Source organism: Siphateles boraxobius, unplaced genomic scaffold, assembly GCF_051911475.1.
Source record: "Siphateles boraxobius isolate OS27281-9 unplaced genomic scaffold, OSU_SipBor_1 92, whole genome shotgun sequence".
Classification (NCBI taxonomy): domain Eukaryota; kingdom Metazoa; phylum Chordata; class Actinopteri; order Cypriniformes; family Leuciscidae; genus Siphateles; species Siphateles boraxobius.
Genome location: NW_027509222.1, coordinates 1,784,604 through 1,812,500, shown reverse-complemented (window position 1 = coordinate 1,812,500; position 27,897 = coordinate 1,784,604). Strand labels below are relative to the sequence as shown.

The 27,897-nt window shown below is 37.2% G+C and overlaps 1 protein-coding gene across 1 annotated transcript in view; it reads left to right on the top strand.

Annotated features, from left to right (window-relative positions):
* shroom1 (shroom family member 1) overlaps positions 1 to 27,897 on the top strand; it is a 73,721-nt gene that overhangs the window by 28,832 nt on the left and 16,992 nt on the right. The window contains exons 2-4 of the mRNA XM_077224761.1: positions 23,202 to 25,720; positions 25,835 to 25,887; positions 26,606 to 27,058. Of these exons, the coding sequence (XP_077080876.1) occupies positions 23,288 to 25,720; positions 25,835 to 25,887; positions 26,606 to 27,058 (2,939 nt within the window). The 5' untranslated portion in view covers positions 23,202 to 23,287. The remainder of the gene's footprint in view (positions 1 to 23,201; positions 25,721 to 25,834; positions 25,888 to 26,605; positions 27,059 to 27,897) is intronic.

The following is a 27,897-nucleotide window of genomic DNA, read 5'->3' as shown; positions in this document are numbered from 1 at the left end:
TATGCGTGATCTCTCAGTTGATCAAGCCGTTTTTATTTTGCAAGTCAAATTTGAGAGGAACAGATGCAAATGTGAGTGTATGCTGTCTGTTTTCATGGTCTCGTAATGTCCGCGCTGTACATTACTTCACTACCTCACCTTTGCTTTGTTGAAGGATTGTCAACGATCTCAAGGTCATTGAGGAGGAATCCAGAAAGGAATGTTTGAACAGTCGGTCATTAAGCTTATGTCTTCAGCTGACTACCTGATAAAGACTTGGCAAGAGTAAAGAGAAAACACACTCGGGTTTATCTCCTCTCAAAGAAATGTCCAGAAACTATATTTCAACCCAAAATCAAAAGCAAGAATTTATTTTTTGCTAAATGCAAATGAAGCCTATTTTAGGAGCAATACGCTTTTTTCAAAAAGTAATTTAAAAATGCGCCCTGTGTGAATTAAAATCAGCACAACATAAACCAAATAATTCATTTAATGAGGTTTTTTAATATTCATAATTGTAATTTAAATGTCACAATGCAACAAAAAAAAAAAAAGGCGTAAAATAAGCTTTTCTTTCTTTTGATTTTCAGGTAAAATATGACCCAACATTCTGGGCAGGTTTTGTGAGAATCATCCTCTACTTGACAGCAGCCGAGTGACATTGTTTGTTAATGGCAAATGATTTTTGTTTGTGCGTTTTAGGGCTGGTCTTATTAATGAACCTAATAATCGAAAGCCTTCAAATGAGCAAAAGGGTTGAACACGGATCCGTGGATTTGCTCTTAAAGTGACAGCGCCCTAATAAACCTGCTGCTGTATGTCATTAATGTTAATCAAACCAAAGACAAAGAGAAAATCACTCACTCCTCTCGACTGAATAACTTTTGGAGCATCAATATTTAATTCATACAGTGAAGTCTATGTTTATTTCTGGTAACACTTTATTTTAAGGCGACTAAGTTACTAAATGTACTTACTATAGTAATAATAACAGTAAATTATGCATAATTACAAGTAACTAACCCTAAACCAAACCCTAACTGTAACTCTAGTAAGTACATAGTTAATCTATATACTTATGTGAACAAGTACAATATAATTACTTCACCTTAAAATAAAGTGTAACCCAATTTCTTGCTTGAATGCTAGTGTTAAATAGACCTAGATGAAAACAAATAAAAGCACTTTTTATTTTATTTGTCTTATTTGTGATTTGCATCTTTGTTCTTATTTTTATTGACAAAGATAAAATACTAATCAAGTGATTATAAAATGGTCTGTCATTTATTTGCCAGCTTTAGTTTGGCTTTACTGCAATTTACAAAACAGTCATGAGACTATCATGAAAAATAATCATGATAAGATCGTGGATCGTGTAAAAATTGTGACGTGATATTGGTAACACTTTACAATAAGGTTCATTAGTTAACATATTAACCAACATGAACTAACAATGAGCCAAACATTTGTTACAATATGAATTAATTTTTGTTAATGTTAGTTAATAAAAATCCAGCTGTCCATTGTTTGTTCATGTTAGCTGACAGTGCATTAACTAATGTTAACAAATACAATCTTTTATTTTAAAAATGTATTAGTAAATGTTGAATTAATATTATCTAAGATTAATAAAATGCTGAAGAATTCTTAGTTCATGTTAACTAATGTTTAACATTATTGTAAAGTGTTACCATGATATTTAATTATATTTTTAGCTATATCTCAAATATGTAGTTCTATGTGAAATCTTCAGCTCTGTTACAGTGGAGTTGCGTGTGACTGAGTTTGATTGACAGCTGGCAGTCACCTGACACCACCTCTACCTGGTGTGGGCTCTCAGCAAACGTAATGTGAGAATTTCAGCAATTTCCACTGTCCAGGTAGAATTACCTCTGTTTTTCAGCTCTCTTTTTTTCCAATGTAGTTGCATAAGTAGAAAAGTGCAGATTTTTGTCTTTTAGCGATCTTGAAACAAGCCTAGTTTTGTAAAATATTTGAGAATGCCTATACAGCATTTGGCATTGCCATTGGGTGACTTGCAGTATTTTCTGGTAGAGTTTCTTTATGAGGCTTACATATTATGTAAGGGAGAATAAAACTGAAACTTTGTCCTTATTAACAACATTTCTGTGCAGTCAAGCGAGTGCAATCCACCTTGCATTATTATACGAGTCCTGATGTAGGCAAATACAGCAACTACACTGCAAATTACCCTTTTTTTACTCAATATGTGTGTCTTCTTTCCAGTCTAAATATCTAAAAACTCTTAAATCAAGATGCATTTAATCGATTAATAAAATGCCATTAAATAAAATATCTTTTTTTCTGAGGGAAAACATCAAAATGAAGTGAGTTTTTTTCCTAAAACAAGCTAAAATTTCTGCCAATGGGGTTAGAAAAATAATCTTAATTCAAATGCAAAAAACAAGATTATTTTTCTAACCCCATTGGCAGAAATTATTGCTTGTTTTAGGATAAAAACTCATCTAGTTTTTTTACTCATCTAGTAAATGCATCTTGATTTAATAATTTTTAGATATTTGGGCCGGAAACAAGACAAAAACACCAAGTAAGAAAGTCTTTTTTTGCACTGAAGCTGAATCATCAGAGAAAGCCATGAGTCACGAGCATCTTTGTCAGACTGTTAGCAATCGATGCTGTGAAACACATGACATACAACACCGTACTGTATGTGCTTGAGCTTATCTTGCACATTCCCATCCCATGTAATCACCTTGCCTCTGATAAGGACTCAATAAGAGTGACTAGCTGCTATGCAAACACTCTACGACACACTTACAGACTTTTAAAAAGTCGTTTCAAACACAAACTCAGGAAGAAACATGTGCCTCATAGCTGGGAGACGCATGACGGATGAAAACAATGTGTTCAAAAATCAGCTCAATATATAAAACTTTTTCTTGAATCTGATTTCCTTAGAGCCTTTTCAGAGCCCAATAGATCATTAGGCCTATTTATTTAACTTTTTTTTAATCTCTGCGCAAGCTTTAAAAACGCAAACCTGTGAAAACGCTGACAGCGTGCACATGCGTATTAGGTATGCGCGTTTGAATATATTTGTGCGCAGGCGTGTAGTCTTTCTTTACAAATTGACCTCAACAGATTACTTGTCTGGCCTTAAAAATTAGGCTATGTCCTTAAAATGTAGTCCATAAAAAACGATTTGTTTAAAAGCAAATATCTCCCTTTGCTTTGAAATTTGAGCGTTGTAACTTTGCAGACGTTGTTTATGCTCAAAAAGCAACATTACACACTAACTAAAGGTGGAAAAGTGAAATCATAATCAACCACCACTTTAATTCGACGAATATTCGAAATTCTAATTTTTATTCGACAGCACTAGCGTACAGACTACTTGCCTCACAGACATGAGAAATATATCTATAGAAAGCTTTAAATGTCAAATGAAAACAAAAACTTTCTGCTTATGTAATCCTTATGCAAGATGCATATCTCTCTATAGATGCGGTCGACACTGACTCAGAAAACACTAGTTTATTAACACAATTAAAATGGCTCCTTGCTTTTTTTTCTGACACATTAATAATCATTACTTTTGACTGTGATTTGCAGCAATCTTTACGTGTTCACTTGAGCGTGGAATAGGCTATATATTATGCCTATATATATATATTCAAGGCTCATTATGGTTTAGCATTCCCCCCAGTATATATCTAAGTAATTAAATTAATATAAACGTGCGATTAGTCGACTAATGGCTTAAATGAATGGCTACTAGTTGACTAGAAAAATCTTAAGTCTACTTTTTGTACGGTGTTAATGCTGAAATGATAAAATTCCCGTAACTTCACTATAAAACACACCAGTACTATATAAATAATGAGGTTTATTATTATTAATGATCAGAATAAGCAATTCTCCGCCAAGTGATATAGGCTAGTGTAGTAGTCCATTAAAATGGAACCATGTAACTTCAATATTCAACCTTATCTATTTTTTTAAGTCTACTCTTAAGACTCATTTATTTTCTTTGGCGTTTTAATTTAATTCTTTGGCGTATCTTGACTTGCTTTTTTATGATTTTAGTTTCATGCGTTACACCTATTTTACAGCTTGTGTTTTAATGTTTGTAATTCGTGTTGTTTTGTGTTTTTTGCTATTGATTTTCTTTTGTACTTGTACAGCACTTTGGTCAACTTTGGTTGTTTTTAAATTGTGCTTTATAAATAAACATTGTATTGTATTGTATTGTATTGTAATTAATATAAAATTCAACACCTGGGAAATTAAGCCATGAGCTACAGGAACATTCTGGGTGCATCCCATCTAAATTAAATGGTTTTCAACTGTGACCGCATGTAGGAAACTGGAAAAAGAAAACCAAGTGTCATCCTTTTTGATGTGACTATAATAAGGCCTGTTTTGTTCTTTCTAGAACAGGAAGAAAAGACACTTTTTGACGTCATTGAGTTCGATCACTGGAGAAAAGATTGCGTCAAGGTTTATAACCCTTTTCTTATCCTGACACCTTTTGTGTCTTTCCCCAAAGGACCGTACCTTCCTTTACCTACTCTATTTCCCTGGTTTTGTATTCGCATGGCTTCTAATTGTGCGTTTTTAGGTAATGAAAGTCCAGTATAAGTATTCATAGCTACTATTATTTCCAAAGGTCACCACTACTTTTTGTTCTGTTGCTTTTCCTTCTATGAAGGATGGCCAGAATAAAACATGAAGAATGTCAGATCTCAAAAGTGGGGTATTTCCTTGTCGTCTTTTGTTACTCTTGTTCATTCACCTTGTCCTGTTACCTAAGAGAGGCTGTGTTAAGAATGTTGTAATTTGGCACAAACATTGCACTGGTTAAAGTTCAGTTGCGTTCTCGTGGTTCTCTGTTGCATCTGTAAAATTTCAACTCCACCTTTCTGGAGAACTAAACATTGTGTTCATTTTTTAGTTTCTAATCAGATTTTTTTTAAAAATGCATTTGAATGCTTATAGACTTTGTTTCTTGTCCTCCAATATATACTTCTCTTTCATTCACTTGGACTTGACTTAGCTTTACTCGGTTCTGTTTGCTTGCCTTGACCTCATTATTTTTTCCAGACGAATGACTTTTAGGATTTGTATACAATCACATTGACATTTCAACCTACGCAAAAAGAAAAGAAAGGGACAAATCGGATTCATAAAGGCAGAAACTGATACAAAACTGTTCTTATACACTATAAATGGACAAAATGATCTGGATACTCCCTACTAATTAATGGGTTTGTTTATTTCAGTCAGTCCTGAGGCCTTCTAACAATATGGATTTACTGTGTTTACATATTGTTCTGTAAAATTCTCTGAGTTTGAGGTTTGGTTTGGGTTTATAGGGGTTAGAGTTCGGTTTTTGGGGGTTTATAGGGGTTATAGCTTGGTTTTGGAGGGTTTATAGGGGTTAGGGTTAGGTTTGGAGGGTTTATAGGGGTTATAGCTTGGTTTTGGAGGGCTTATAGGGGTTAGAGTTAGGTTTTGGGGGGTTTATAGGGGTTAGAGTTAGGTTTTGGAGGGTTTATAGGGGTTAGAGTTAGGTTTTGGAGGGTTTATAGGGGTTATAGCTTGGTTTTGGAGGGTTTATAGGGGTTATAGCTAGGTTTTGGGGGTTTATAGGGGTTAGAGTTAGGTTTTGGGGGGTTTATAGGGGTTAGAGTTAGGTTTTGGAGGTATTTATAGGGGTTAGAGTTAGGTTTTGGAGGGTTTATAGGGGTTAGAGTTAGGTTTTGGAGGGTTTATAGGGGTTAGAGTTAGGTTTTTGAGGGTTTATAGGGGTTAGAGTTAGGTTTTTGAGGGTTTATAGGGGTTATAGCTAGGTTTTGGAGGGTTTATAGGGGTTAGAGTTAGGTTTTAGGGGGTTTATATGGGTTAGAGTTAGGGCTGCACGATGTGTCGTTTTAGCATCGATATCGCGATGTGCGCATCCACGATAGTCACATCGCAGGATGTTGCGATGTAGGCCTAAGTCGTACAGTAGTTGATCCGTGATTCATGATCTGTACGGGCCAGCAGCTCCGGATTAATTGCAAAGTTTAACCATCATATAGTGAAAGTTTATCATTTGCATGTGTTTTTAAGTCCTGTCAGTTTAAACATCAAGCGTAAGAAGACTGGAACTTGCGCGTTGTTTTCTGTGAGCCGGGCAGATCAGTGGTCTTTCTCTTATTTCTGAGCTTGAACGAACACGAGAATTCAAAATAAAGTCAGAATGCCCTTCCTCCATTGAACAATTTTTGGCGACCGCCAAAGCGTATTTTTGTCCCGCCAAAGCCTTATTTGACCGGTGAGTGATAGATGACTGACTGCTGCGCAAAACTGAGAGAACGAGCAGAGAGAGAGAGCCCCGGTCGCGCGCGCACTCTCACCGTTTTCAAACTGTCTTGCTCTCTCACCCTCCCTCGCGCATATTAATGAATTGAGTTGACTGAATATCTTTGAGAATACACAATGGTAAAAGGTCGGAAGACCGAAGTTTCAGGTGAAGCATTCGGATATATTTTTTTCCTGAACTACCGCTGGTTGTGAATTGTGCTAAAAAAAAATATTCTCTGAAAAGCGTTCCACACATTCAGATAAAACACACTTTCAATAAACAAAACAAAAAAAATCTATCCAGTGATGAAATGTTTTCTGTGTTGAGACCAATCTTGTGCGATGTCCTAACTGCCGGGATAATCACACAACGTGTGCCGTGGTCCGTTAATGACACCTCCAATTCGCGAACTAATGATTCATTTGAACCGATTCACTTTAATGAATGGTTAAAACAACTTATCTGTCCAACACTGAACTAGGGTTGTAACGGTATGAGATTTTCACGGTATGATAATCGTCTCAGAAAATATCATGGTTTCACGGTATACGGTATTAAAGAATCATGATTATTATAATCATCAGCTACAATGACCCTAAAATGAATGAAAACTGATAGGGTTTTTTGGTTGAAAATGGTTTATTAAAACAAACTTTTTTTAATGAAATTTTTTAATGAGTCTATGAACTTTTATTTTGACAGGTTGTACTAAACTCCTATGCGTTTCAGTCAAGAGTGTATTTGACTATGATTCTTTTAAATAAAATTATGAAATGCTCATTTATTTCAGAGCAGCTCTGGATATGTTCATGTGTTCACGTCCTTATATAGTGAGTGAGACGGCAGACGCTTTAAACACCATGAGCGTCACACATACTACAGAATATAGATTTACAGTATAGCAGTTTTTTGACACACACTCATATAGCGATTTGATTTATTGCACAGCTATATTTTAGATTTATTCATCCATCTATCAAATCGCGCATTTTTCGTGACATCTGCGTCAAAATGGAAATAATACGGCCTTAAGTAATAAATGGAACTTTATCTGCAGAGAGAGATGGTGTTCGCAAATATGGGAGAACATGGTCGACGTATCCTCCTTTTGCAGCCAATCTTCCTCCACATTTCTGGACACAACTGGATATCCACCTTCAAGGAAAACCTAGCATTCGTTCACACTGCAGATTTCAACTTTTTTTCTGCGGGGGAAAGATTAGAATTCGCAACCTCTGTCTCAGACATTTTCTCCGCTGTACATGTATGGGTGGAGTCTAAGCTCAAGTGGAAAGAAGTTGCATATGCGCAGGTGAGATCTGGTTTAATTTTTTTTCCAAAACCTTGGATAAGCAAATGTTCACGATATGATAATCATAGATGTCAATATCGTGATAAACCGTCATACCGGTATACCGTTACAACCCTACACTGAACTCACGAGATATAACAAATCGGAAACACTTTACAATAAGGTTCCATTTATTAAACTCTAGTTAACTACATTAGTTAATAGAATCTATGCAGATTTACTCCTTTACAAAATCACCCCAGTCATTCAGATGATTCATTCTTTCCAAAGAAAGCTATTTAAGTCATTGGGTGAAATTGTTTTCATATCGCAATATATATCGCAGAAAAATAAAATATCGCAATGTAATTTTTTCCCAATATCGTGCAGCCCTAGTTAGAGTTAGGTTTTGGGGGGTTTATAGGGGTTAGAGCTAGGTTTTGGGGGGTTTATAGGGGTTAGAGCTAGGTTTTGGGGGGTTTATAGGGGTTAGAGTTAGGTTTTAGGGGGTTTATATGGGTTAGAGTTAGGTTTTAGGGGGTTTATATGGGTTAGAGTTAGGTTTTGGGGGGGTTTGTAGGGGTTAGAGTTAGGTTTTAGGGGGTTTATAGGGGTTAGAGTTAGGTTTTAGGGGGTTTATATGGGTTAGAGTTAGGTTTTGGGGGGTTTGTTGGGGTTAGAGCTAGGTTTTGGGGGGGTTTATAGGGGTTAGAGTTAGGTTTTAGGGGGTTTATAGGGGTTAGAGTTAGGTTTTTGGGGGTAAGGGTTTGTAGGGGTTAGAGTTAGGTTTTAGGGGGTTTATATGGGTTAGAGTTAGGTTTTGGGGGGTTTATAGGGGTTAAAGCTTGGTTTTGGGGGGTTTATAGGGGTTAGAGCTAGGTTTTGGGGGGGTTTATAGGGGTTATAGCTAGGTTTTGGGGAATTTATATGGGTTAGAGTTAGGTTTTTGGGGGGGTTATAGGGGTAAGAGTTAGGTTTTGGGGGGTTTATATGGGTTAGAGCTAGATTTTGGGGGGTTTATAGGGGTTATAGCTAGGTTTTGGGGGGTTTAAATGGGTTAGGGTTAGGTTTTGGGGGGTTTATAGGGGTTAGAGTTAGGTTTTGGAGGGTTTGTAGGGGTTAGAGTTAGGTTTTGGGGGGTTTATAGGGGTTAGAGTTAGGTTTTGGAGGGTTTGTAGGGGTTAGAGTTAGGTTTTAGGGGGTTTATATGGGTTAGAGTTAGGTTTTGCGGGGTTTGTTGGGGTTAGAGCTAGGTTTTGGGGGGGTTTATAGGGGTTAGAGTTAGGTTTTAGGGGGTTTATATGGGTTAGAGTTAGGTTTTGGGGGGTTTATAGGGGTTAGAGTTAGGTTTTGGGGGGTTTATAGGGGTTAGAGCTAGGTTTTGGGGGGGTTTATAGGGGTTATAGCTAGGTTTTGGAGAATTAATATGGGTTAGAGTTAGGTTTTTGGGGGGGTTATAGGGGTTAGAGTTAGGTTTTGGGGGGGGTTATAGGGGTTAGAGCTAGGTTTTAGGGGGGGTTATATGGGTTAGAGTTAGGTTTTGGGTGGGTTATAGGGGTTAGAGTTAGGTTTTGGGGGGTTTATAGGGGTTAGAGCTAGGTTTTGGGGGGGTTTATAGGGGTTATAGCTAGGTTTTGGAGAATTAATATGGGTTAGAGTTAGGTTTGTGGGGGGGTTATAGGGGTAAGAGTTAGGTTTTTGGGGGGTTATGGGGGTAAGAGTTAGGTTTTTGGGGTAAGGGTTGGGTTACGGGGTTGGGGGTAAAGTTAATAGTTTAACTACCATTGAAATGTATTTTAAATGTAATTACAGTGCAACATCATGAATGTACATAAGCCTTTTAGGTTACATTTTATTTTAAGGTATTGTTACACTGTAATTATATATTTGAGTACTGAGTAATATTAACTAACTACATGTACTTAATATAGGGTTAGGATTAGGTTTTGGTTTGTTTTAGGGTTAGTTACATGAAATGATGCATAATTTATAGTTATTACTATAGTAACTGCATGTAACTAATCCACTAATGCTTAGGTTATTCACCTAATAAGGTGTGACCCAAGCCATTAATACAAAAAATATAACTGTTAGTCAAGCAAATTTTTTATAACCTTCACTTAGCCACACCATAAAATCCTTCCATTCCTTAGCAATGTTTGCCATTCGACAAGCCTTTTCTAATTTAAGTCTATGGAGCATCTATGTGTTTGAATAGTTTTAAATATGGATGCACGATTTGTCCGCCACCGTATCGGTATCCGCTGATATTTGTTCAATTTTAATGTTATCATTATCGGCCCGATAAGAAAATTAGCACGATATATTTAAGCTGATAAATAATGTATTATTTCCTTCTGAGACACTTCAGATGCGCACTGTTCAACATGATGGTTTCAGGAATCACTTGAAAAAAACAAAATACAGTTCAGTGCAACATGTGCAGCACAAGTCTGTCATATAAGCTACATAAAAATATAAATAAGAAGTGAGAACATTATAATTGTGAGTTTGGGTCATGGATTTTAATGGTGAGACTTTTGTTTTTGTAATCAGGCTCTCAAAAATTATATACAAGTTTGGATTTAGATTTATCGGCCAATATATCGGTTATCGGCTTTCAAATATAAATAATTATCGTTTATTGGTATCGGCCAAATTTTCCATATCGGTGCATCCCTAATTTTTAATTTAATTCTACATAAATTATCCCAAAATATGGCGAATTCTATAGCCGGGACATTTAATAAAACACAGTGTTGACATATTTTACTCAGAGAGTATACGAGTTGCCAACTGCACATCATTTTGCACATGCACTTTGTGTTGTATTCTGTCTTGCTGTATTTGCATTCGTTCATGCGCTTTTGATTTTAGAATTACTTGCGATGAATAAAGTTGGAGGAGCATTTTTATAAACATACATAATTAATGTTATCACAATTATGAATTTTGTTGTTGTTGTTGTTGTTAAAATGACTGAAAATGTGTATCTTGAGTAATCTGTTCACTGACTGATAAGCTCAGATTCACAAAAAGAATAAAAGTGAAATCTGTCCAGTTTAGTGTTGGTAAATTGCTGTATTTACCTTGTAGAGCAGTTAGTCTTCATAAATTAGGCCCCTGGATTTTCACTCGTGACTACACAATCACTTATTCTTCAAGTGCACAAGCATTTGTTGGATTGAAATCTGCATTTCTTGTTTGGTTAGACACGTTTCTAAAGGGTATTACTTCATCAAATTACTTTGTGAAGCATTGCCATTGACTCAGCAATATTTTGCATTGCTAAATTGCTTTTAACAAACACTACTGTAAATATTTTCATAATGCATTGATCCTCTTTAATATACCTTTTCATTTTCTTTTTTTTTAACTGCATTAAAAGTCAGAACCACTAAACATAATCCCAGACTACAATCCCAACGAGACTGGGGCGAAAATGCCATTGTGGCACAGATTTATAAACCTTATAAAATTAAAAATCACAACATTACAACCCTGTAAAGGAAGGTTAATTCAGAGAGCTCTGATAGACTTTAGAAAGAGAAAAGTAGTCTTAAATGGTTTAAACTTCTCTTATCTTAAACATTCTCCTTAGGAGTTCATACTCTACACCTCATAATAATTAAGTTATTTTGATATTCAATTTTGATTCCATGTTGACTTCAGATAACTGACAGCATAATGACGAAACCCAAATATACACTGTCGTTTAAAAGTTTGGGGTCGGTAAGATTTTTAATGTTTTTAAAATAAGTCTCTTTTGCTCGCCAAGGCTGCATTTATTTGATTAAAAAACAACAAAAACAGTAATATTGTGAAATATTATTACAATTTAAAATAACTGTTTTCTGTTTTAATATATTTCAAAAGTTAATTTATTCCTGTGATTAAAGCTGAATTTTCAGCATAATTTTTCATCTTGATCCTTCAGAAATCATTCTAATATGTTGATTTGATGCTCAAGAAACGTTTATTATTATTATCAATGTTGAAGACAGTTGTGGACAATTTCTTTTCAGGATTTTTTGATGAATAGAAAGTTCAGAAGAACAGCATTTATCTGAAATGGAAAGTTTTTGTAACATTAAACATTACCGTTCAAAAGTTTGGGCTAAGTAATTTAGGCTATTCTTTTTTTTTTTAAGAAATGAAAGAAATTAATACTTTTATTCAGCAAGGATACATTAAATTGATCAAAAAAGTGACAGTAAAGACATTTATAATGTTACAAAAGATTCTATTTCAAATAAATGTGTTTCTTTTTAGCTTTATATTCGTTAAAGAAACAAAAATTGTACACAACTTTTCAACATTGATAATAATGATACGTTTCTTGAGCATCAAATTCTCATATCAGAATGATTTCTGAAGGATCATGTGACACTGAAGACTGGAGTAATGATGCTGAAAATACAGCTTTGATCTCAGGAATACATTACATTTTACAATATATTTAGATTAAAAACAGTTATTTTAAATTGTAATAATATTTCACAACATTACTGTTTATTTTTGTATTTTTAATCAAATAAATGCAGTCTTGGTGAGCATAAGAGACTTCTTTCAAAAACATTAAAAAAACACACCGATCCCAAGCTTTTGAATGGCAATGTGTCCTGATCACATGTAATATTAGATATTTATTTATTTAGTTAGAAACGCCTCACATTAGTGATGTGAACAACCCATTAAGGTGATTAAGATGTTGCAATGACATCACTCTGGTCTTGGTCTCGTGGCTCGATGGAAAGAGAGGTCATGCTGTAAAGTTCCTCATAATCCTCCTCCTACTCATGGGATTACACACATACATCTCCAAAAATCCCATAATCACATTTAGGCAACATCTCATTTCCACCATATCTCAGATTATGATCTATTCTGTGGTCAAAATGGCACTTACTCTACATGAATGCATATTATTTTTTTATTGCTAAGGCTACATACACTCTAAAAAACACTGATCTGTTTCAACCCAAATTTGGGTCAAATATGGACAAACCCAGCCGTTGGGTTGAAATTGTAAATTACATTTTTAACCTAACGTTTGGGTTTGTCCATATTTTACCCAAATTTGAGTTGAAACAACTCAGCTTATTTTTATTTTTTTTTGAGTGTAGTATCATGTATTCTAAATACTCACTTTTTGGCATGATTTGACAAGAATACAGGTTATTTGGGAATTAATATAATATAATAAAGTGGTTATTTATCTTTTCATTTGAGAAAAATCTTTTTATTTTTTTGTTATACCTTCATTTTAATGGCCATTTATGATTCAATTCCAGAGATATAGGCATCTCACTAGGTTTCCATATACCTATTTTAATGTGCATTTTGGGATATTGCATTAAAAAACCTGGATTTATTTCTAAAAATGCATCAAACTTGTGCACTCGATTAAGGCGGACATATTTTTTATCCGATAAGAAAACGTGCATAAACTGCAATGGAAACACATTTACAGAATAAATCCCGCAATGGGCAACAAACACCTTGCCTCAGCTGAGGCTGTGATTGGATAACTGGACTAACCAGTGGACCAATAGAATCGCAGCATCTCAAATGTTGGTTTGGTGTTTCTGAAACGCCGAGTCGAAGTGTGTGATCAGAATGATTTGGTTTAATTCCCTCCAGAAGCGAAGGGGAAAAGACCAACTTCCATTTTTATTACTGATATTTTGAGTATTTTCTTTCCCGTAAAGTCATGATTTTGTTCTCTTGAACACATGGGATGGAAACGCTGATTCATTCGCAAATGTTTTATGCGACATCCCAATTTTGCACATAAATTAAATTTGCAACTTTGAAGCATAGCTACTGTGGCTCTGTTTGCAAATCGTTGACTTTTACTCATTTTCAATGGTCGAAAAACAATTACTTGTTGCATTTAAAGAAATGTTGACACTAGAAATGTACCTTTTATTTATTCACATAAGCAATAATGTTTGGAAAATAGATGTTTTAAGAGACTTCTTGACCTTGACGCACATCATGAGGAGCTCCTTATGATAAAAATCCTGTTTATGTAAGATTATGCCAAAATACTTGATGCGATTCTCTTTTAAAGAGGCTTTTTGGTCAGTAGTTGCTCACGTCAGTGATTGCTAGTAACCAGTATTATTACCTTGTTTTATCTATAGATCTCATCAACCGTTTCTGAGATGACAGATGGATGAGAATAGCTCACCTTTGTTTGTCTAAAGCTTTTGTGAATTCAGAAGTTCAACTGTCAGGTGGGAGTGGCAGATTCAGCAATTACAATACGGGCTTCCTCACAATTAACAAAAATACATTAGATTAGGCAATAGGCGTGGATCTGAATGCCTGTGTTAGTTTGTTTAACTGTTTGATCTTGTAGAACCAGTAAATCTCAGCATGAAGTATTTGTTGGACAGATTATCTTAAAGTCCCCCTGGCCTGTAGTCATTCATTTTATCCCTTAAAACTCATCCTTGATCACCAAAATTACATATTTAAGCGTTTTTTACTTAAAATAGCTTGAAAGTAACTCTACACCAACTCTACACATTTTTACTGTGTTTTTAATCAAATACAATGCAGCCATTGGTGAGTCAAGTCACAATAATTTATATAGTGCTTTTTAAAATATAGATTGTTTCAGAGCAGCTTTACAGTGATTAAATTAAATGAAAGTAACAGAGATTGTTTAGGCTTTACAGCAGCTGTAGAATACAGTTATTGTCCAGCTAAAGCTAGTTTTGATTGATTCACTTCCATTGTGAAGATCATTAGTTATTAGCTTTGGCGCCGCTAACACGACACCGTTCTAACTAGGCATGTGCCGGTATCAAATTTTCATGCTGCGATTAATTGATTGAGCTTTTATCACGGTATACGGTATTATCACGATATTTTAATTGCACAAGAGAAACTGACGGATTGGGGGTATCTAAAAAAAACTTGCATCACAATGTGTAATTGTGATTGTCAAAACATTAATTTTATTTTTTAGTGACAACATGTTATAATGTTTACATGGTACAGTTACTGAGGCTACTGTTTGTATTATTGCTTAACACAATTTTCATGATTTCAATTAAATTCTTGGATTTAATTTCAATCTTGATTCAATATTGACTCATTTGGATAAATATTAGGTAGGCTACAGTAGATAGCCTGCATTTAAATGTTTCTCAAGAAAAAAATATATCTCACATAATGCTGTAAACATACAGAGAGAAATTAAATATAATGCATACAATATAAATATAATAATAATATAAATATAAAAATGTAATATGCCGTAATTTTCATTATAATAACAATTATATAATGACAAGTAAACATATATTAAAATAATATAGTGCACATATTTAGCAAAATACTCCTCTCTATAGCTATTTTCTTATAGTCAACTAACATTAAATGGCTTTCCTGAGGTAAATGTAACGTTCTGTGACATAATTGTTCTCCTGCAGTGTTATTGACCTCTTTCCGTGGTTGAAAAACACTGATTGATCGAAAGTACGTACCTTTCGGTGGGTTGTACTGTATCTTTAATAAAAAGTAACAGATGATCGGTTTACTTGATCTGAGGCGCGCGATCTGTCACGTCACATTTACAAGCACCAAAACAGTATTTATTGTCTGAATTTCGTTATAAAACCTGAGAGCTGATATTTTTTTCATATCAAAAGTAACCTGCTCTGTCTAGTCTGTCGGTGTCAGTGTCCTCTTTGCTCCGCGATTTTTCTCTGCGTGAGAAAATGGATGTGTGGCGCGAGACCGTGTGAAAGTGTCAATTGCGTGAGTCTCAAGCTGCTGAATGCGTGAGAGTTGGCAGCCATGCGGGGGATAAATAGTCGGCAGCGTTCCTCCTTCCGCCGTGCTTCTTTTCCATGTGAGGATTGTTTACATTAGACTAGAGTGCGCACTGCATTCACACAGTGATACATGTGATGTGGGGATTGTTTACATCAAAGTGCACATGTGTTTTGCGCAGCATATACGCATTGTTTTTTTAAGCGGTTGATGGAAAATAAGCTGATGCGCGTTCTAAAAATCTAAATTCGGATCTATTATTTTTCACAGTATTTCGAAGTCCCCGCGATAACAATATCGTGCATATTCATTACCGCGATTTATCGCATTACCGAATACCGGCACATGTCTAGTTCTAACAGAAAACCTTTAACGCACAACAACAGTGTTTAGTGGCTCGAGAACGCAAACCTTGAAATATGTTCTAAGGTGCAAGCCTTGGAAAATTATATATGTATATATATATATATATTTATATAATAAAAGTTATCTCTGCGCAAGCTTTAAAAACGCATACCTGTGAAAACGCTGACGGCGTGCACATGCGTATTACGTGTTTAGTCAATAGGTATGCGCGTTTGAATATATATGTGCGCAGGCGTGCAAGTCTTTCTTTACAGACTAAAAATATTAAAAATCTTACCAATCCAAAACTTTTGAACGTCTGTTTATGTCCTACTTGTTCTAAATGATTTTGAATGTAATAATTGTCTGGATGATGATGATGAGATTACAGTAGTGCTGGGCGGTATACCGGATACCGTATTTATTTTTGTTATGATATGAATTTTTAATATACCACAATAACAACAATGTCGCTTTAACAACGTTGGGAACGCGACACTGTTCGAGAGGATCTTTTCTCTGTTGCACTGCTGATACACAGATGTGTGTGTTACTCTAGCGCTGAAGATGGATTGGTTAAACTATAATTGATAGCTGTCAAATTATATTGTTTCCCATAAATTGGCTCACAATATCAACACAGTCTTTTGGAAAATGTATTTGTGGTTGGCATTGACATCGTTGGATAAACATGAGCACTGCACGTTTCAAAGTCAAAACGCGGCGCGGGTGTTTTTATATTAATGTATTTTTGAAGGGAACGGACGGTCTTTAGGAAAGTTTTGATGCTATTTTCATTTAATCTTTCTTTATCTTTCCTGATAAAGCAGCGTTTATAAGCGATGCGCTGGTTTGTGTACATCGGTGTACATCCGTTACCGAGGAAACCGCTGTTTCTGAGTGATGCGCCTCCTGCTGGACCTTTTTGGAAACAGCATCATTTTGTGCAAACCTGTATTACAAACAACATTAGGAAACTTTAAAATAGCATAATAGGGGCCCTTTAATACCAGTGTGGATTTTTCTACATTAATCACTCATGACAGAAAAATAAGCCATTTTAAGTACAGTATCTCCTCTCTCAACCAGCAGAAAATGTGGATAACACCCAGTCATGCTTGAAAAAATAAAGGTCATATACCCTGAAATCAGGATAATTCTTGAAAAATGTGTATTTTTGGTCATACCGCCCAGCACTAGATTACAGTAGTGAAGCGGAGAGGGTGAAGCCCGTCTCTGAGAGGATCTGTGCTGAAAAAAGTCTCTCTTTCTCTCTAATAAAAGGCCCCGGCGAAGCCCTCTTTATTCTGAAGCCGGCCAGGAATGCAATGCCTCTTTTCCTCTCCTCACACACCATTATCAGCGGTGAAATATTCCCTACGCTGAACCCATTGTGCGCTAGCAGAGCCGACGTCACAAACTGAGGCCAATCCTGTGAGCGTTTGTTTGTGTGAGGAGAGATTTACTGCAGTTTAACAGTTTAAGACTCTCTCTTGGGCTTTCTAAGAGAAGCTAGGCAACATTTCTTACTTCCTGCAGTTAGCATAACAAAGTAGCATACACTACCAGTCAAAAGTTTGGGGTCGGTATAGATATTTAATGTTTTAAAAACAAGTCTCTTCTGCTCACCAAGGCTGAATTGATTTGATTAAAGATACAAAAAAAAACAGTAATATTTTGAAATATTATTGCAATTTAAAAGAACTGATTTCTGTTTGAATATATTGTAAAATGTAATTTATTCCTGTGATCGAAGCTGAATTTTCAGCATTATTACTCCAGTCTTCAGTGTCACATGATCCTTCAGAAATCAGTATAATATGATTAGACTAGACTTTGGGCTCAGTAAGAATTTTTATTTTATTTTTTGGAGGAAATAAATAAAATAAATCAACACTTTTATTCATCAAGGAGGAATTCAATTGGTCAAAAGTGACAGTAAAGACATTTATAATGTTACAAAAGATTCTATTTCAGATAAATGCTGTTGTTTTTAACTCTCTATTAATCAAAAAATCCAGATTTTTTGTTTTTACACAACTGTTTTCAGCACTGATGATAATAATTAATGTTTTTTGATCATCAAATCATCATATTATACTGATTTCTGAAGGATCATGTGACACTGAAGACTGGAGTAATGATGCTGAAAATTCAGCTTTGATCACAGGAATAAATTACATTTTAAGATATATTAAAATAGAAAACAGTCATTTTAAATTGTCATAATATTTAAAAATACTTGTATCACATAAATGCAGTCTCGGTGAGCAGAAGAAACTTTAAAAATCATACAGATTAAAAACTTTTGACTAGTATCGTACATCTATTAACTTACAGATACATTAATGCAACCGATCCCGCATTGCGTTCTTTACTGACTCTCAAATGCATGAATTTGAACCGAATGGGGGATAAAAGAGCTGTTCTTGCACATTGAACCCCTGTTGTTTCCTCTTCTGGTTTCGTCACTAGCTCGCATTGCCCTTCCTTCCACTCGAATGTTTCTCTGTACTCGTGCCCAGATCATAATGCAGCATTTCCTCATGTTTTTACAGCAATATGTAATTAGGGCATGAGTTCTCATAGAAGCAGTGTTTTTAAGCACTTTAAATCTGAAATGAGAGCATTTCTAAAGTTTACTTTTAATATTGCTTACTGGGAGTATGTTTTATTATCAGACAATAAACATTCAGTTAAGTTACAGTATATACAAATAAATTTTTGGATCAGTAGGATTGTTAATGTGTGTTTTTTTTTTTAAAGAAGTATTTTGTGCTCACCGACGCTGCATTTATTTGATTTAAGATACAAAGAAAATGTTATTAGAATTTAAAAGATCTGTTTTCAGTTTGAATATATAGTAAAGTGTAATTTATTCCTGTGATCAAAGCTGTATTTTCAGCATCATTACTCCAGTCTTCAGTGTCACATGATCCTTCAGAAATCAGTATAATATGATGATGTGATGCTCAAAAAACATTCATTATTATCAATGTTGAAAACAGTTGTGCCTTTTTTTCAGGATTCTATGATGAATATAATTGAAATTGTAATAAATTTTCACAACATTCCTGTTTTTCCTTAGAATTGGACTTTATAACTCGCAATTGCTTTATATCACGCAATTCTGAGTTGAAGTCTGAAGTTAAATTCAGAATTGCGAGATGTAAACTCGAAATGGTAAGAAAAAAAGTCAGAATTGTGAGGTTAAAAATTGCAATTAACTTTTTTATTTTTTATTCTGTGGCAGAAACAAGCGTCCATAATTTCTTGTCTGGCATCACAATCAATAACTTAGCCTATTTCTAATTTCTAATTTTCTTTTTACTGTTGTGTCGGGTCTGAAATCAAGTTAGAACTAAGTTATTGGTTGCATTGGAAGCCGGCAGTTTTACACCCAATCACATTAAGGATGTTAAGAAATAAATCGGACAATGCACTGACAATTTAGTGATAAACTGCAATATGTAGTATATCTGCATACATACAGACCTGCAGATCTTGACCGGTCTTGAAATAAAGACCTTCGTAAAATATTCTGGAGTGCTAAAACACTACTGGACTTGACTGTCTAAAACTATGCAGTTAATTTTTTATTTTTTTAATCAAATAAATGCAGCCTTGGTGAGCAAAAGAGACTAATTTTAAAAACATAAAAAATCTTACCGACCCCAAACTTTTGAACGGTAGTGTAAATGTAACCTTACAGTTTATGAAAAGAAAACTGACATATATAATTTTAAGATAGGATCTTTTATAAAGTTGGCATTCATTGAATGTCTCAAAAGCACATAATCCACCTTAAGAGTCCCCACATGATCACTGGTGAAATGTTTTACGCCGGTTAAAATTGCATTCCTGACATTTCATCAGTCCCCCATCCAGCCGTCCTTCAGGACTCTTATTAAGGCTGTCATCATTGATCGCTATGCATGCTCATTATTATATATCACTCTTCTTTAGGGGGAAAAACATGTTTTTAAATATCTAAGCACCAGTGTTGTAGTCAAAACACCTAAACAGAGACCCTGACCAAGTCCAGACCGAGGCTTTGAGAACAAGACTTTTACTGCCTGAGAAATGTCTTGTATTTAATCAATACCACCAGTTATAATAATCAGACACTATATAGAGCTGTAAGTTACCAATCACTAACAAAATTCATCTTCGCTCTGCAGATGCACAGACGTTGGATCTGAATTGGTACAATTACATTTGCATAAATAATGTTGAGATTACTGTTTTAAAAATTGCTCTTTTGCTCATGTGATATTGCTTAATTATATCATATGTTATAAAAATAAGATCTTATACAAGTACTTTTTTCTTGAATTTGGTGGGCATTTGTCTTAATTTCGGTGACAACCCCTCTGTGATTTCTGATTAAGATACAAAATCTATTTCTTCTGGAAACTTGTTTCTGCCACGGAATAAAACATTTTAAAAGATAATTGCAACTTTTTATATCACAATTGACTTAACTGACTTTATGACACGCAATTGCAACTTTATTTCACGCAATTTTGACTTTACATCTCGCAATTCTAGGAAATAAAGTCATAATTGTGAGATATAAAGTCAAAATTGTGTGAAATTAATTTGCAATTGCGTGTTATTAAGTCAGAATTGTGAGATATAAACTCGCTATATAACTCGATATAAAAAGTCTTTTTTTTTCCTAAGAATTGGACTTTAACTCGCAATTGCTTTACATCACGCAATTCTGAGTTGAAGTCCGAATTGAAATTCATAATTGCGAGATGAAAACTTGAAATGGTAAGAAAAAGTCAGAATTGTGAGATAAATTTGCAATTAACTGTTTATTTTTTATTCTGTGGCGGAAACAAGCTTCCATAATTTCTGATCTGGAATCACATTTAATAACTAATTTCTAATTCTCTTTTTACGTTGTGTCGGGTCTGAAATCAAGTTAGAAATAAGTTATTGGTTGCATTCGAAGCCGGCGGTATTACACCCAATCACTTTTAAGGATGTAAAGAAACAAATCGGACAATGCAATGACAATTTAGTGATAAACTGCAATATGTAGTATATCTGCATACAGACCTGCAGTCTGGTCTTGACCGGTCTTGAAATAAAATGAGAAAAAGACCTTCGTAAAATGTTCTCGAGTGCTAAAACACTACTGAACTTGACTGTCTAAAACTATGCAGTTAATTCTTTTTTCTTTTCTTTTTTTTTTTACATACTTTACATACCAACCAGCTTCATCTCTTTCCTCATTAGCAAAAACAAAAAAAATTTAAACATCAAATTTTCCTCCTTACAAGCCTTCAAGCTTTCTTTGAACAACTTCATCCTGACAGTGAGCTGGTAAATAGGGCTCAAGGAAATACCTTGGCATTAAAAGAATTTTGTGCATGAAGGCTGAAATCAGATTTCTTAGTAGTTATCTTTAGAGTACTGCACTGTACCAAGCACTACACTCGAATGGTGATTAAACACATTCTTGCTGGGGAGGAAATTGTAATTGACAAGCATCCCAAATAGAGATGAAACGGTTTGAATATTTCATTTCATGATTATAGTTATCAAAATGATCATGGTCATCATAGTGTGGTGCAGGCAGAAGACGAAGAGGAGTCAAGTTCCAATGCAAACTTTTACTTACGATATAATTCAAACAGGTACATAGAAGACGGGCAGAAGGTACACACACTTAGGGGGCTTTTACACTGGGCTCGTTTGGTGCGGTCCGAGCCCAGGCGCGATTGTTCCCGGCGCCCCCCGCAGCGTTGGTCTGGTTTCACACTCAACTTGATTCTATCGAACTCTGGTGCGTTTGCGTTAATCTTACGTCATTGCAAACGTGCACGGCGCATGATAGAAAACACGACGCAGGTCAATATATTGTGTTTTTTATTAATGTGGTGCTATTATGCATAGTTGAGTAAACAACGCAGGTTAACTGTGTGTGTGTGTGTGTGTGTGTGTGTGTCGCATAAGCTGTCTTTCCGCTGCTTGCAAATAGACTCTTTTGAGGAGACAGTGGATTTCCATTAATTTGTTGCCCTGATTGCAAGCACTATGTGCGAATACACTGCAGACTCACTCTTGCTCGTATCCAAGGTAAATCTTCATCCCTTACGTGTGTTTTATTTAACTAAATACATCATAATCGGCTAAAACGCATGTGCAGGATACTTTACTTCCTGAACAAGTGCGCACCCGAGTCCGTGTTGCTTTCACATACACGCGAACATCAGCACGGTTCGGGAGCACCCGAACTCAGGGGACTTTCACACTGGCATTTTAGTTCGGAAGGGGGCATGGTTCGCATGAAAAATCGCTAATGTGAACGCTGTCATGGGACCCAGGTGCGCACTGGGGTATCGAACTCGAGACTGCCTGGAGGAGGTGGTCTGAGTTCGGTTGCTCCCGAACCGTGCTGCGATTCGCGTGTATGTGAAAACAACACGGACTCGGATGCGCACTTGTTCAGGAAGTAAAGTATCCTGCGCATGCGTTTTAGCCGATTATGATGTATTTAGTTAAATAAAACACACGTAAGGGATGAAGATTTACCCTGGATACGAGCAAGAGTGAGTCTGCAGTGTATTCACGCATATTTCGTGCAATCAGGGCAACAAATTAATGGAAATCCACTGTCTCCTCAAAAGAGTCCATTTGCAAGCAGCGGAAAGACAGATTAGGTGAAACACACACACAGTTAACCTGCGTTGTTTACTCAGCTATAAATAATAGCACCAAATTAATAAAAAAACACAATATATTGACCCACGTCGTGTTTTCTATCATGCGCCGTGCACGTTTGCAATGACGTAAGATGCACGCAAATGCACCAGAGTTCGATAGAATCAAGTTGAGTGTGAAACCAGACCAACGCTGCGGGGGGCGCCGGGAACAATCGCGCCCGGGTTCGGACTGCAGCAAACGAGCCCAGTGTAAAAGCCCCCTCAGACCACCTCCTCCAGGTAGTCTCGGGTTCGGGACCCAGTGCGCACCCCGGTCCACATGACAGCGTTCACATTAGCGATTTTTCATGCGAACAGTGCCCCGTTCCGAACTAAACTGCCAGTGTGAAAGCCCCCTTAATATAACGTAGAGCAGACCAAGACTGACTGAACAGAAGGGAACTAAATACAAACAAAGATGAACATTGATTGACAGAACACAGGTGAAACAAATGATGATGATGATGGTGATTAACTAGACACAGGTGACACAGATGAACTGATAATGACACGTGACATGAAGAAGTCCAATGATATCAAATTAACAGAACACAACTGTGACAACGGTTAGCCCACTACTATCTGTATTATCACAGCATTGTTAAACTGTGCTGGAAAAGTCCAAAAAGTATTGATACAAAAACTGAAAGTTTGATCACATTCCAAAATCAGAGCCATAATAATAGAGTTGTGTATTGTGTCCTGTCCTAAATGCCACTTTAACTATTTTTTTTCTTTCTCACAGGTAATGCCAGACTCCTGTGGCTTCTGTTTTGTAACTATAGTGAGGAAATATTTCCCCTCGGTCCATAGTTCCACTTCATAGCTCACATGGATTCCTATAATTTCCACTTCGAGAGGATGAGTAACCTTGACCTACACCCTCTGAGTCTCCCGGTCAGTCGACTCTCTCCGGCCAAGTCCAGTAGCAGTATTGATCAGTATACCCACCACCACGGCAAAGGGGATTCAGCCTATAGCTCATTCTCTGGTGGCTCCACAGTCCCCGATTACCCTTCTCCTTTTTTACTGGATGAGATCCAGTCGCAAAGCATTCACTACACCGATCTGAAATGTGTGAGAGCTAAATATAGCCCAACCTGTCTTGATTCAGATTCCAAGAGCATGGACCACATTTACCGTTCGATGGAAACTGTTGCACAACAGCATCGCAGGAGCAGCGTTGACTTTTCTAGCATTGAAAAGCCATCAGTTCATAAGCATCCATTACCACCCCCACCCCCACCACCTCCTACCCGTCTGAACAGTTTTGTATCAACCAGGAATCTTGAAAACTCAAGGGCACGTCAGAGTCCAGAAGGACAGCTTGCTGATATTTCTACTTCACAGCAGAAAGTTAATCCAGAGGTCTCTGGTGTCCGGACTGAACCTGTCCATGGTCGTTCATTTTCACAGCTTAAAGATCACCTCAAGCAAGAACCAGTGGACAAGATGCTTGATCCACCAAAGCCTTCAGAGATTTCAAATAGATCACCCCTGCAAACATGTAAACCAGAGCACTTAAGGCAGCCTTGGAGTGGCCATTCAGAAAATCAACGAAAGAGGTCGCATTCAGCTTATGGTGGACCCGTTTCTGAGAATCAGTGTTTCGTCAGCTCCTGCCGTATGCCACAGAACATGATCAGTGGGAGTATTCAGCACAAAGGACAATTTTATTTTGTAACTGGTGTCTTCAAGTCCTCTGAGCCCAGTGTCATGCAAGGTGTTGTTGAGGACAGTGCAAGCGTGGAAACCTCTAGTGAGTGGTCATATAAAGCTCAGCGTAGAAGGCAGAGCTGCCCTGATGGTCCGAGTGGGAAGCTGTTTTTTCAAGAGGAACACAAATTCAGCATTCAAAATGAAGTTGTCGAGCATGCTAATAACAAGGCGATTAAGTCCGAGGAGACTTCTGAAAGTGCAGAAGACCAGAGGGTCATGAGTAGGGAAACTGGCATGCATCACTCCACTAACCACCCTATCTTCTACTGTGGTCCCGAGGACAATTCAGTTGGTTCAGTAATCACCCCTGCTCTAATTAAGGAAGACCATACCAGTCATGCCAAGAAAGAAGAAGAGATGATCAGAGATTCAAGATGGCCCCAACTGAATATTCCAAGTGAGAAGATCAGCAAGGAGACTACCCCACTTTTGTATCACCTCACAGGAGCGAACAGGGCATCATATACAGACAAGTTCAAAAACAATAATGATTGTGGTAAGGTGATCAAGAATCAAGACTGTGTAAAAGATAAACAGAAATCTGAAAATGATGGGCAAGCCTCTCCGAGCAGCGAATATCGGCGGAGTGAAGTCCCTAAAGATCAACCAAATGAATTCTTCTACCCTTGTGGTACGTTAGATGACTCCTACAAAAAGTATTATAAGGAGAAACTGAAAGATGCCCAATCCAAGGTTTTGAAGGAGACTTCTTTTAAAAGGAGAGATTTGCAACTTTCTCGGCCACACGGGATCAAGCTACCGACCGACAAGAATCTTTCTGTTGTACCTGCTGGTTCTCCATCGCTAGACATACAGCCCAACTTGGACAGTCCCAGTCCTCAAGAAGCAGACGAGGAGTACATGAAAGAACTTGGTCAGGAGATTGACAAGATAATTGCAAAGGAAATCGAGAAGCCACAGAATATTGCTCAACCACAGGTGCCTCGGGTAGGGTGTAGAAGGCGTTTGACAGCAGATCAGAAAAAACTGTCTCGCTCCGAGCCGGAGAAGCTGCACCAGCTGGCAGATGGACCTGCTCATATGACATGCCTCTCCCTTGACAACGAAGCTCAAGCTTTTCTTTCAGACAGTGATCACGGTCTAGTGGCTGCCAGGCGGCAGATGTTTGAAACACGGGGCCGTGCTATGTCCGCCTCCAACTTCTCAAAATCAAGTCTGAAGCACCTTCAGCATAAAGCCTTGGTAGCGTACATGGAACGTAAAACTGGTCAAAAGGTACCGGAGCCCCAGCGACCATTTCCACAAGTACCCATCCATAAAAACTCAACTTCGGAGTGGAGCTCCAGACATATTTCTGGTTCCACGAAGAACCTCCACAGGCCTCTCTCTGCGGGTCAAATTCTTGACTCTGGTAAATACACCCATTTCACCACTACTCAGCCCAGCTGTCACTCAAGGCAGTCCAGCTGGAGAGAAGAGACCTCTAAAGCAGGGAATTCAGCCTCCGTGGAGAGTCTACTGGACCAGCCTGAACAACCCAAGTTCTTACGGACTCGCAGCACCTCCACTCCCCATGCTTTCCAGGTATCTTTATAAAACTGTTCATCAAAATTCCAGTTTTACTTTAATTCCAGTTAAGTTTTTAGAATGCTCCACTAACACTTTGTTGTATTTGAATCATTTATTTTTGTTCCATAGGTTCGGAAACATCTTGATGAGTTGTCAGCCATTCATAACGTGGCTATTTCAAGGTGACCTGTTATTACTCGTATTGCTAAATAGAATAACAGAGATTAGAATGTCTATCCTGTGTTCATTATAACCACAGTTTGAACAGGATTGTGTTTGACTACAAATGTAATCAATAGCTGCGTTTACATTGCCCTTCAAATTGCGCAAATTAATGTTGCACATTGAATATACACCCAATGGAAACACGTAAATTTCGCAAAAACTCCCATATATAGCGAAAAAGTTTTTAAGCTCGCAGTTTTTTTTCGCATTTACAGGTCACATGACATACGTAAAAGTCAATCATTCTTTAAAGATGACACGATGCTTAAAGATGATGTTTGGACAGAAGACGAGACAGAGTTCTTCATTAAACTCAAAAGACCAAAGCATCACGGGAATACTGGATTCTAAACAACAAAGAAATCCCACTGTTAATCAAGACATTGAAGCAGATAGGAGAGGGAAACACCTCAAATGTGCCGTTCCCAAGTATAAGGGCCTTTCCCTGCCATTAATGCTTGGGTAACACTCCTAAGTCTCCTTCGTTTTTTTTTTTCTCCTTCTAAAATTAAGTTTTAGGTGCATAACATCTGTTAATGGAAACGCCGTCGTTTCGGAATAGTTTTTTTTTACCAACATTTAGAAAATATCTCAAAAGTTTTGCGCAGAACTTTAATGGTAACGCGGCTATTGAGACATTTCGGTTCCTAATTTTAGTGAAACTTTCTTTTTCAGTGCTCAAAGAAAACCAGAAGATACACTAGTCCATCATAGTCGTACAGCATCTGTCCATGATGAGCGGCAGGTACAAATCAGAGCTCCGAGAGGGAAATCTATGGAGGAGCTTGGTGTGTCCATTATCACGAAACCTGAAGTTCTCAGCAAAAGTTCTGAGCAGCTTGACCAACATCAGGGCAAGCAGGCCATGTCCGCTACAGAGAAGAGAACGGTGTCATTTCTTGCTGAAGGAAGGCACACACCGAGGAAGATTCTCAGCGCCGGAGAACACACGGATAACTCTCAGGCTGGCCCTGAGAACCCACTCCTAACCAATTCTGCAAAGCATTCATCATCCAATAATGATGAAATCCATATAGCTTCACACAGTGGACGTAAACATAAAGTTGACACTGTTCTGTCCATGCCTGGTCACTCCACTGGACCTGGTGGAATCATTCTGGAAGTCAGGTATATCTAAATCCATTGCTGTAAATGCTTTCATTAGTGGTACTTGCAAAGGCAAGTCTGCAAGTATTTACTTCTGCTCTTACTTGGTTAGCGGTCCTCATGAAGTCAAAGTTGACCATATTGACTATGTTAGCGCAGATTGCTAGTCTTGTGGTGAACAATTCATCAATGCAAGTCAATTTACAAAAAAAAACAGTATTGTAATCTTTAATCAAAATCAGAAAATGTTAGCCTGGGAAAACCCTGACGAACTTCCGGCAACTTTAAGATTTGCTCTGCAAGTCCGTCTGGCCAAGAACCCATTCAAGCCCAATTCCAATTATTCCCAATAGAGGCAAGTGTCATCTCCTTCATCGCTCTGATTGGTTTTAGGTCTATCCAATTGCACCCTGAGGCATTTGAGCGACGTCCGTTGATGAAGCCCCTTTGATGATCTTCCCCTCTGGAATGGCGTTCCTTCTCTAATGACGTCAATTGACCCTTCGCTAAGCCACGCCCGAAAACTGCCACTGGCCAATCGTGTCTTAGCAACCGTAACTAGGCGCGGGAGTTCTGGCAAGCTTTCGAGCGAGGGAAACACCTCGAATGCATACTGAAGTCCATTTTGTCTTGCGCTCTCAGATATTTCACATGTTCGCCAAAAATTACTAATTATCTCATTGGGAATGTCTGACACCGGTCCATACACACTGTTATAGACGTGCCAGGCGCGAAAGCTTGTCAGGCGTAGCAACAGTAACTAGGGAGTGCGGGGCTTAGCGAAGGTCAATTTGGCGGCTTGGGCTCATTGTAAACCTGCGTTCCGATGCATCTCCATTTCTGAATGGAACGCCTACTTT